The 12,097-nt window shown below is 37.3% G+C and overlaps 1 protein-coding gene across 1 annotated transcript; it reads right to left on the bottom strand.

Moving 5' to 3' along the window:
• Positions 1–3,687: 3,687 nt before the first annotated feature.
• LOC146314348 (adenylate kinase 7-like) lies at positions 3,688–10,705 on the bottom strand. Its single transcript, XM_084737076.1, is given in 18 exon segments — positions 3,688–3,759; positions 3,848–4,006; positions 4,547–4,764; positions 5,446–5,643; positions 5,836–5,898; positions 5,978–6,106; positions 6,550–6,655; positions 6,821–6,949; positions 7,258–7,407; positions 8,146–8,223; positions 8,477–8,567; positions 8,657–8,745; positions 8,851–8,934; positions 9,139–9,249; positions 9,331–9,425; positions 9,532–9,646; positions 10,356–10,511; positions 10,622–10,705. Coding segments are annotated over 18 exon segments (2,127 nt in total).
• Between the last annotated feature and the right edge of the window lie 1,392 nt (positions 10,706–12,097).

The raw sequence follows: 12,097 nt of genomic DNA on the forward strand, positions 1-12,097 counted from the left end.
TTGCTTACTCCTACTACACAACTACACAACTAAATCTGCCATTATCATCACTGCAAACTGTGAAGGGTCAGTTGCTCAGGGTACAAATAATGGTAAGCTGATGAGGAAATTTGGAGCAGGTGAGCTGGTGGGTGTTGACATCAGCTGATTGTAAAAGGTGACAGCAGGACAGAAACACTACAGGACAGGAAAAAGGGATGACAGCTTCTGAAATGATGGGGAAGTGAAGTTCTGGAAAGAGACACTGTAATTTGCAGGAGGGCAAAGGGTCGCCCCAATCAGCTACAATAAAAGTGTTGGCAGTGACAGAGGGAGAGGCAGAGTCGTCTGGCTGAACAAATTAGGACAGATTTCCCCTGCAGGGAGCAGGTCCAGCTCTGTCACTGACATTTAATTTCATATTTATGGGGAGAAATGACGAGATGTCCTGCCAAACACCCACAGTTCCCATAATTCAATATGTGGATGTGTCGTTCAGTTTTTTTTATTAGAGCCCAAAGTCAGCCAGCCCCTTCTTCATTCTCAGTATTTTACTGCTGCAACAGGAGGATATTATTCTGCCTATTAAGAATTATTTTTCCCACCGTGCATCTTAGCAAGTAAGAAATTAGACTGATGTAATCTTTATTTTGATGATTGTGGTTGTGGAGGAAGATTTAATTAACTTTACCAGCTTTAACTTTTGTATAAAGAAAAATACTAATATCCTAAAGCAGTAAACTCCACCTGTCTGGTGGTTCAAAAACCCAGAGAATCTATTGTAAATACAACCCCTTTAGAAAATGTTGGGCCCATGCATAAAAACAGAAATAAAAAAAGAATGTAATACTTTTCAACCCATATTCAATTGAATACAGTTCAAAGACAATATATTTAATATTCACACTGATAAACTTAAATGTTTTGCAAACAATACACTCAATCTTAATTTGATACCTAAACACATTTCAAAAAAGTTGGGACAGGGGCATGTTTACCACTGTGATACATCACCTTGTCTTTTAACAACATCCATTGAGCGTTTGGGAACTGAAGACACTAAACGCTAAAGTCAGTAGTGTTTCTGGATGGTGTTAACTTAACTTTCACTTTGCATGGTAGAATCTTAACTTGCATTTGTAGATGCAGCAACAAACTGTATTTACTGACAGTATCACCAAGCCCATGTCATACCCACATACAATAATGTGGGTTTTAATGCAGTTTTTGATGCAGTACCACCTGAGGGAATCAGCTGCCCCTGCTATACTGAAACCTCTCACCTGCTCCAAAACATGCTGGGAAAATGCATTTAGATCAGGTTAAAACCCACCTTAAAAGTGTCTATGTTTTACTGCTACAAGTATAAATACTGTAAATATGATGGCTGTTAACATTACTACCATTACTGCACTATTTCTCTCACTATTTCTGCAACTACTTTTACTGCACATTACAAAAATTGGTTCAATAACTGTATTATTATTACTACATTTACTGAACATAATAGTAGTTACTATTTAAAGAATAATTTTTAAAGCTTTAAAGCAAAAACAGTTCTGCAACAGTAGATGTAGTAGATGGTGTAGTTTAGGGTTTTAGCTTTAAAGGACCATTGTTTTGTTTGAACTCATGAACTATACTTTATATTACAGCTTTTGCCATCCATACATAATGCATTTTTTTTCCAGTTCAGCCATCCACTGACTTCCATTTATTTTTGTACAATATGCAAATCTATTAAAAACAGAGATCTCATGTGTTTTCACTGTATGGAGAAATATGGATAGACTGTCATTCCCACAACTACATGAACAATTATATCGTTTTGCAGCTTTAACAACCTGGAAAATACTATTTTTGTCATTTATAGTGGTAAGACTTTGTACAGAAAGTGACTGTATGACAGGAAGTGCTTCTCGTGATTTATTTTCCGTACGTGTGAGTCTGCAGACAGCTTCTAATTAGCTGGTGGATTCTACAGTTCCTCATTCATAAACTACAAAGCAACCTCCAGACACCAGTTGGACTTAAATAACCACAACAACTGGAGCAACGCATTCTTACTCTGTGACGCATTTTACAACAATATCAGAACAAAGACCTTCTCCACACCCTGAATAATTTATAAAAAGCAAATAAGGCAAGACACTGTGAGCTCAATCTCCCTTTTCTTTAAGAGGACCTGAAAAGGAAATATAACCACTTAAACAGACTTGAATTCAAGTACTTTTGTCTCATGTACCTCTGAAGTTTCTTGAAAAGATGCCGGCTCCACCTAGTGTTGACAGAGCAGACTTCACATCCTGTGATGCACTGTGATCTCATGTAGCTGAAAAAAGGTTAATATATTCACATAACATGCAAGAAACATACGTAGGATTACACTTAATTCTTAATTTATCTTGATTTAATTAGTTTGACAGCTGTCTATATTGTATCACCTCCCACTAAAGAACATTTGCAGTCTGCCTTAAGATTGCTGTTTACATCTTTGCTGGATGAAGACCAGAGTGAGCATGCCTCTTCCAGTAAGTGCTGACTCTCCAACACAAAGGCAGCTGAGTCACAGACCAGATGGAGACTCTAAGAGGACAGATCTGTAACGAGTGGAAACCTGGCTGAACCATAAGGATCTCTAACTGACACTGAGCTAAGTTCTACACCAAGAGAAAGTTTACTTTTTATACTGAAAGTGAAGCATTTTGTGTTTTAAATGTGTGATAAATGTGTAAAGTTATATTTACACAATATCACAATCTACATGCAATGTATGTTTTTTGGTTCTTCCTTTCTGTTTTTTGTGTATTATGTGAAAGCACAGTTTTAGTTTTGCATGTTCATATGGCTTTTAGTAATAATGACTTAGATGTGCACACACTGGATGAAACTATTCATAGCCTTGCTTTCGTTTCCACACTGTGGCTGAACCAACACTATTTTCCACTTTGACAGCTAGCTGAGATTCTAGCACTCCTGCTTGTTTTACATAATCTGATTTCCAATTAGTCACTCTTTATAAATGTGCTGTGTTTTTAGCTCCTTAAATGAAACATTTGACCTCTGACTTTCTGAAAAGGACACAAACATTTACAACTGCAGACTGGATGGATTTTTGTGAAAACCCCTTTATCAATAAACAGTCTACGTTTATGTTTGATTGAAAATGACAAACTAACTTTTGCTAAAGGAAAATTTGAAACTCATATCTTTATATATCGTTGCAGAACTGATACCCATGAGCATTTATTAATGATTTGACTTGTAATGACTCACCAGCCCAAATGTTTCTCTAATTAATGGCTTATAAATGATCTATAAGCCATCAGACCTGCAGTATCAAAGTATATGTCATGAATAAACTTGATATACCTTTTTTATTATTTGCTACTTGTGGTATCGACCACACGTGCAAATGCTGTAATTCAAATGACTCACAGCAGAAGAAATGTTTTTTTTTCTGAATGTGTTTTCTCTCTGCTTCAGGTAAACTTATTGATGACAATAAAGGTCCAACTGAGCATGTTGGATGTTTCATGAATAAAATCAAGTAATTACTACAGATAAAGTTCAGACAGATTTAATTGTTTGTATGATGGGATCAGAAACAAAATCATGACAATCTTCTGATCAAATTTGTTAATATTTATGTCTCATGAGCCCGTAACACTGATGCAGCACTCTTCTTTCATCTTTTGATTATGTTAATTACTGTAGAACAAACACAACCTCAAAGACAGCTTTTTACTCTTGTTGAATGTTCCGCAGTAGATGTTCAGCCTGCAAAAACAAAACAGAACCGCTGCGTCACTTCATTCATATTAACAAATCGCGTACTTTCATTATAGAAGGTCTACAGTGTAAATACCAGAAAGTCGACGGGGTCATCAGGTTTGATCTTGCAGCAGTCTAACATGGCCTCTGTGAGCGAGGGCATCACATACTTCATGAGGTAGTTCCTCAGAGGAAGAGAGCGAGCTTCCAGCAGCTCATACTCCTGTCTGCTCAGCTCAGACAAATTCTTCTGCTAATAAAAGAAAAAAAAAATGTTGGAATTGATTGTTGAAATAACATTCATTTTTTTCCACGGACAGAAAAGACTGCATTCTTTCTTTCGCTCCCCTTTTTGTATTATATTCTCTCTAAATGCTGTATGCTACTCTTTGATTTAAGCATGAATATTTTTTTGCCACACATGGTGGGGATAATAAACATGTAAATAATAAACACAGAGAGACAATGTGCTGCTGCCAAGAGGAGTGCTGACTGAGATTACAGCATGCATAGGAATAAATTACAAAATAACAGATTTGTGCATATGACTCACTTTGCCCCTGATGGTCTGAATAACTCACTAGATTTGTTGCTCGTCACTTAAAAATATTTTGGCAGTAAAAAGAGACCCAAAACCTGAAAATGCATTGTTTTGCATCTAATTAGTGCTTTGTCACTGACATGTGGCTATATTTTATTTTTTTAATCACAATGATTGCTCAGTAGTCCATCCCTACCCAATTGTACACCCTGGCTTTGCTTCACCTCAGTGTGACCTCTTCTCTGAACTCACCCACTCTTCATACTGAGCAGACATCTCAGCCAGCGCAGCTTCATTCCTGTGTTTCTTCTCAGCAGCCTCTGCAGCCAGTTTCTGCCTCCTCTCTTCTGCTTTCTTTCTGTCCTCCTCCTCCTGCTCCTCTGGACTCAGGCCATAGTTCTTGGGAATCCCCACCATCTCGGTGATTTTCCTCATAACATCTGTGTACTCTGGATCACCTGTGGTGACCTCTGGAGAGGAACAAGTCATACTTAGTGTAAAGAAACAGAATCATTATGGATTACATTGGCAGCTTCTACAAGTCTCTCTACTGAACATTGTTCTGGTTACCATGAGGTCGTACTGACAAGAGGTCTGCTGAATTACTTAACAGCACACACTGAGATTGATTTATGAGACACACAAGCAAGATTGCTGTTTTTCTTCAATATGCCAGATACTATACAAGGGAAAAAGACAGAAGGAAACAGGTTCATCCATGTTAGGATTTAGTGGCATCTAGTGGTGAATTTGCACACTGGAAGCACCTCGTCTCTCCTTCCAAACGTGTAGGAGAACCTATAGTGACTTTGAAACTGAACACGATTCCTTTTTCAGGTGATTATACGCTAATGAAAACAAACTTAAAACAACACACTATGACATGTGAAGAGTTCACAGGAAATGTTATCTTAATTTCAAGAAACTCCAGAAGAGGACTATAAATAGTCTGAAACATGGTCACGTTTTTCACAGCCAACAGAAACTCTCAACTTTTCTACAATGTCAGTTTCTAGATCTGAAGTATTTATAAATACTCTGTTTGTTGTTGCCATTTACTTATTTGTGTTTCCTTGTGACAATAATCTTTGTTTCTTGTTTGTGGTCTGAATGAATCCTGTTGTGTCCTGATGTGTCTGTGAGGACAGTACCAATATGTTCTGGGTGAATCTCCAGCTCATCAAAGTAGTCCAGCAGGGTTTCCTCAGCAGCACTGCGTTGTCTGTATCTCGTCAGGCGAGAGACAAAGTCCTCCTGGGTGTAGCGCATTTTCTCTGCCACACTCTGTGGAAGTCCTTGTACTCTCTTCGTCAGAAAATCATCAGTTGCATCCATGGCAAAAACATGCTCTGCAAAACATCAAACAAATAGAATAAGACGGTGCTTCAGCCAGAACGTTTTGTATATGGAGAGGTTAGTTAGTTCTGAGGTTATTTTACATATGACTCACAATAATATTTCCACTGCCTGCTATGCTGTAAGAACTGAAGGTTCTGTGTTATACTACTGTGGTAAATCAAAGTAAAAAGTACATCAACAACCTGGAGTGATCTTCTTGTTGCACACGGGTGCTTTTGACAAATCCTGGTTCTCCGTGTCCTCATCTGAACGATAAAAATGCTACATCCATAATCAACATTAATAAACAGTGTACAGCAGTTTACGTGAATGGATGAAACTCACCAGAGAAGATCAGCTTCGCCTGCTCGTAAGTCTTAGGGAAGCCATCGAGAACAAACCCTTGGTTACTGCATGACTTTGAATTCAGCTTTTCTTGAAGAATGTCAAAGAGTAGGGAGTCAGCCAATCGACCTGATGGAAAACCAGTTGTTTAAACCTTTAGTAAGGAACTACAAGACTCAACGCAACAACAACCCATTAATAATCCAACCACAGAGAAACATATATTTATATTTTATATATTTCCTTACTCTTTATATCTGCTATATTTCCCACTTTCTATTACATTTGCTATTACCGGGATAAATGAAGTTCTGTCTTATCTAATTTCATCTCATCTCACGAAATATATATATTGATATTTTTTACAGACTGGTCAATAAAATCACCCTCTCAAAATGAGTACAATCCCTGGCCTTGATTGTTTGAAATAATTCAAAGACTGCTGTAGTCATTCAAATCACCACTTTTAAAATAATAATTAATCAATAATTAATCAAAACAATTTCTACTTTATTTCTTTCTGAGCCTGGTAAGATGGTCATTCTTATGTGTGGTGTGGTTTTATAACTAACCTGCATTCATTTCCATGCTTTTGTTTAAGTTTTCCAGTTGCTTCTGTGCAGCAGCCACCTCCTCTTCATTGACATATTCAGAGTCAGATCCGTTTAATATCTCATTCTGTAGCATATGGAGAGGATCATGAAATAGTTTACACACAATAGTTTACATGCATCATTGTTGCCCTGTAAGAGTCTCAAACTGTATAGAAGTTCCACAAGAGGGCAGCATATTTCCTTTAGTTTCATGACAACAGTGAGTAAAAATATATCTGACTTTACTGACCAGTTGTGTGAGCTTTTCCTCAATGGCCTCTTTGATCTTGATGTGGTGTATTTGGTAATGACTGCAGAGCTTCTCTGCAACAGTGGTTTTACCAACAGCTGGAGGTCCGACCAGGCAGATTCTGATTGGCTTAAGAAAATAAATGAAGAAAAGGAAATCATGATCACTTTTATCTGGTGTCAAAATAGCTTTTACAACCCAAATACCCAAGTGAAGTGTTTATATCATCATAAATGACTTTATTGACATATTGAATCCAGGTGCGCTGTAGACCAGAGAAGAAGAAATTCTGTAAATACATAAAAATCTTTCCTGCTGTTTATAACAAAACCTTAAGAATTGCCGAACAAGTCCTCTGTATCAGTGGCCTTTAAGCTCTGTATACATCTAGTACCATTAAGGCGTCAAAATCAAATTGTGTTTGTAAAATGTCTCACGAGTAGCTGCCTGGTGTTTTTGTATTCTTCCACAATGCTGTCCATGTTTTCGAACATCCCAGTTTCAGACGTCCATTGGAGACCGAAGGAGGTTTTGATGAAAAAAGCATCCAGGCGGAGGTTGACACTTAGGTACTCCAATTCCTCTGGCTGAAATGACCAAACAGTGTGTTTTAAACTGAATATTTACTGGTAGAATATACAATGATGTGCTGGGCCAAAGACGTTTTCATTGCAACCACAGGCTACATCAGGAGGTCTCTCTCACCCTGTATCTGGAGCCACTCAAGCTAGAAACAACTCAGATATGAATTCATGTATATGTTCTTTACCCATTTATAAAATCCATATTTGTGATCACGAGCAACTCTCACTCAAAGTCAAAAGAGAAAAACCGTAAGTCTTAAGTAAGTGCTGTCATCCTAGATACAAAATATGTAGCTCTGTGACAGTAGTAGACATTTTCAAGGAGTTCATTCAATTCAATTCAAAAACATTTATCCTCAAGGGGCAATTTCTGAGGCAGGCATAGTAAAAAGAAACATAAAAACAGGACATATAAAGACAATACATGATTGACAAACACTGACCATTTAGCAAAAGGTAGAGTCAGATGATTCAATAATATAAGAGTCTTCAAAATAAGGCATAATCCACAAAATGAGTCCACAAAAGTATGCTTCCATTTATTTTCTATGAACCAGCAACTCCATATTTAATGGCTTGATAATATGGTATTTTTGAGTGCAAGTGTCTCTGGTTTGAATTCCCACTCTGAGAGAAACCTTTAACCATTATTAACTAGATATTAACATTGTTAGCTCATAGTGTGATAATCCAGACTACATTCTAACTCATTTAAAATAACAAAAAAATAACATATTGTACCTTAAAAGCCTTCATGATGATGGCCTCCTGCTCTGGTACTTTGTTAATTTTTCCTGGTCCAAGTGCATCGCTTATCATCTGGGATAAAGAGTTAAGAGTCGGAGAATACAAATAATTTTTGTGTAGTTTTTTGCACTTTTTTTTGTCATTTTACCTTTATAACTCACAGTAGAAAGTTCACCACAGATTGATAAGAAACTGAGCAAGAGACTAAGAGAGCACGACAATGAGCAACAAAGGTCCCCAGATGGATTCAAATCAGTGTTTTACAACAAATAAATCATCTGTTTTCTTTAATGTATTGCTGGATTCATGCTTATAATGAGATTACCTTCACAATATCCTCTAAAGTGTTCTTTGAGTCATCGACGGCAAGAATGTACTTTAACTTCGGCTTGAGTTGAATGATGTTTTGGAGGACTCTGAAAAGGAAACACATTTCAGTCTTGCAGTAATTATCTAAAAAAAGAAATTACAGTATATATGTAGAAGTACAATGAATTAAAATCACCCTCCAAGGTCATATACGTGAATCATGGGGATGTAATTTGTGCCCTTTCCAAATAGAGGAACTTTTGGAAACTGCATCAACCAAGACACCTGTTAAAAAGACACAAAAAAAGTTTCCCAAAAGATGATATGACAAATTTGGCATGTAGTATACACACATACAGTAAACAGTTCTATTATCACATTAATATCTACCTTGAAAAAGTAGTGAAAGAGGTTCTCTCCCTTTCCGTACTGAAGACCACAAGCGACAACATAGCCAGTAAGTTTGGACTTTTTCTGCAGACAGAATCCATAAGGTTGAGGATAATTTTTCCAGTCTATGTCTTTTATATATAAATTTATTTTCCTGGTGCTATTTTCCCATGAACAGTTAAATACAAGTGATGATGAAGTTGGGGCTTTACAAGAAAAATTAGATAGTGTAAAATGCTACTCTTCAGTAGGAATATTTTTTTATTATGATCCATATGATGTACTTACACCTTTGCCCAGTTTGAGCACAAGTTTCTCCAGATTATTGTGTTTTTTGAAACTGGGGTGAGGCCTTCTTCCTCTGAAGTCGTCCTCCATTAGGAGAACATCTGTTTCATCCTGAAAAGGGAAATTATAATCACATTGTTGGTTGTTTTTTATGCACAGAAGAAGTTAGCCTACATTGTCCTACAGGCTCACTGGATTCTGAGGTTTGGTCATGGCCCAGGTCATCACTGTTGAGACTAAGATGAACATTTTCCGAGACTTGAAGTTCTCCATCTCAGCATGAAGGGCTGTTTGTAGAAGAAGTAAACAACAACAAACATAATGTACATAAAGGAAACTGTAGCATGCTCATATTTGTAGGTCTGCAGAGTGTAAGAAGGGTGTACTCCTTACCTGTGATTGCCCATGTTGCTTCTTCAACCTGCTGCTGTGAGGCACTTTCTGAGATGTTATACACCACAACATCACACTCCAGCAGGTGCCTAAGAAGCTCATCTCGAGCTGGTGACTACCAAAAGAGATTATATACCCAGATTACACATTATCTGTAATGTGCATTAACATATTTTTGTTTTCATGTGTAAATTTCCAATTTCTTTTTATGTTTTTTTGACTTGCAGTGTATCTTTATTTTCATATTCATTTATTGTACAACTGTTTGTTATACACAAACATTCCTGCATGCAGTGGTAGCAAGTATAAGTAACAATACCACAACATAAAACGACTGCAAGTTCTATATTGAAAAATGTACTTATTACTTAAGTATTATAAGATAAATGTAGCTACTTAACATGTCAAAAAAGTAAAAGTACTCATTATGCATAATGAACACAATCTTATATTTTTGGATTGACTTGTAAGCAACATTTTAGTGTTGTATTTGGTCAATATAAGGAGCCAATTTTAACTACTGTACAAGCTTTTCATATAGATTGTATGAAGAAAAAACAGCAGAATAGCTGTCAAATACATTTAAAAAGTATAATATTTGCTTGAATTTAGAGTGGAAGCGTAAAGTGGCTATAGTGTAAAGAGTAACTCAAGCCATTTGCATTCAGGATGCATCAAAATTGTTCTTAAATATGCTTCTGGAGTAGGCCTACTTTCCGGCACAACCTGTATGTATTTAAATGCACTAAATTCCTCCAGAGAAACGTAAGAATTACAACGTTACTTATTATCCAGTACCCCCGTGTTTCTAATTTAATGCTCACCGTAAACTGTTCAAGCAGAAAGTTTTCTTTTTCATCTTTGGTGGAAACAGACACAGTTCCAACTATCTGAAAAGCAGCTTTACCAGGAGGGGAGAACACCGTCCTCCCTGCGCCACCTTCCTCTGACCTCTGTCCGGCTACACACGTCGATAAAAACTGCACAGTGGGTCACAAAAATTACTTTAGAACCAGACGATAACAAGGTATTTTAAATTAACAATATAACATTAGCTAACTGCTTATTTCTTTAGCGTTAACCTACTTACCTTAGCGATGTATTTGGAGGAATAGCTGTCGACGTCGTTGATAAAAATACGTTTGGGACGAGTTCGTTGCTTTTTGTCCCCCATTTTTTTGGGAAAAGCGATAATTTGCGTGGCAAGGTTCTTTTAATAATATTCAACTCTTAACAAAATGAAATGTTGAAGGTCTTTATGACTAACTGCTAGTCTAACTACATTTGTGAGAGTGTTGCGCTGCGCTGTGGAGTCAACTAACAATAATCCTTATTGTCTGTTGCTATGGACTCACTCCTGTTGCTAAGGCTCGGCCAATGACATGTCTTGCTCAGAATGTGATGGCTTCCACGCTGGTTACTTCAAGGACCTCAAGTTCACCACACTGTCAGGATCAAAACCATTCTTAGTCCTCCACGTCTTCCTTGGACACTTCAAATCTATGATGTGGTAAATTTACGTCAGTATTTACCTCAATATAAACAAAACCTGAACGCTGTTTTATTAGAAGCAGGGCTGTGTCCAAATATTTTTTTTTTGACAAAATGCTGAACTGAACCTAATCTCCTCATGAAGACCATCTAAATAGCAGACACTTGTCAGGGCAAGAAAAGTAAAGGTTATTAACGTCAATAATGGCTGCATTCCTTTTAAGTGTGCCAGTTCTTGGACGCTATCCATTAATGATGGTTGTTGCACCTTTTCTCTTCATGCTAAATCAAGACAAAAAAGTTTGCTGCTAACAAGGATGTATAGGCCTTTCACTGCAGAAATCTGGACTTATTATAAAGGGAAAATTATAGGAGTTTCAAATATCATAAATGATGGCTCTGCTCTATTCAAATGTTCCAGTAAGCAATGACAGGGTGACAGTGAGTCAGCCTGCACAAAACCAGGACTTTGAAACTGGAGCAGCTAAATGGAATTCAGCCATTTTTCATTTCAGTATTTACACTTAAGGAATTCAGGTTTACTCTTTGGTCTTATTGTCTTATTGTATTGTATTTTCACATGGTGTTACTAATATTAAGACCAATATTCCTGTAATGCTGCTATAATTCCCCTGTGGGGACTGCCAATTTAACACCCTACATGCAGCTCTCCATTTAACTCATGCCCCCTCAGTCTCACACACACACACACACACACACACACACACACACACACACACACACACACACACCTGTGGGCCTGTAGATCCCCTCATGGCGAAGGACAATGAAGTGCTGACATGGAAACTTTCAAAGCACCCCATATATTTATAGAGCTGACATTATCTGAGAAACTGCTGGCAGTGCTTGATGCTGTCTGCTCTACACAGGTCTCAGCACTCAGTGAAACACACCCTGTCATTCAGTCAAAGTACAGTGATACTGAAGGGAACTGCTTCATAGATGATTAGTAGTCTCTGGCCATGTATAGTAAATCTCCGAGACAACTGTTAGAAACCCTTTAATTACTGAAATAATCATAGCTAAGGAATTTGATCAGTTTCCCTGAGAAGGA

This window comes from Lutjanus erythropterus, chromosome 15 (genome assembly GCF_056507025.1).
Source record: "Lutjanus erythropterus isolate fLutEry1 chromosome 15, fLutEry1.hap2, whole genome shotgun sequence".
Classification (NCBI taxonomy): Eukaryota; Metazoa; Chordata; class Actinopteri; order Lutjaniformes; family Lutjanidae; genus Lutjanus; species Lutjanus erythropterus.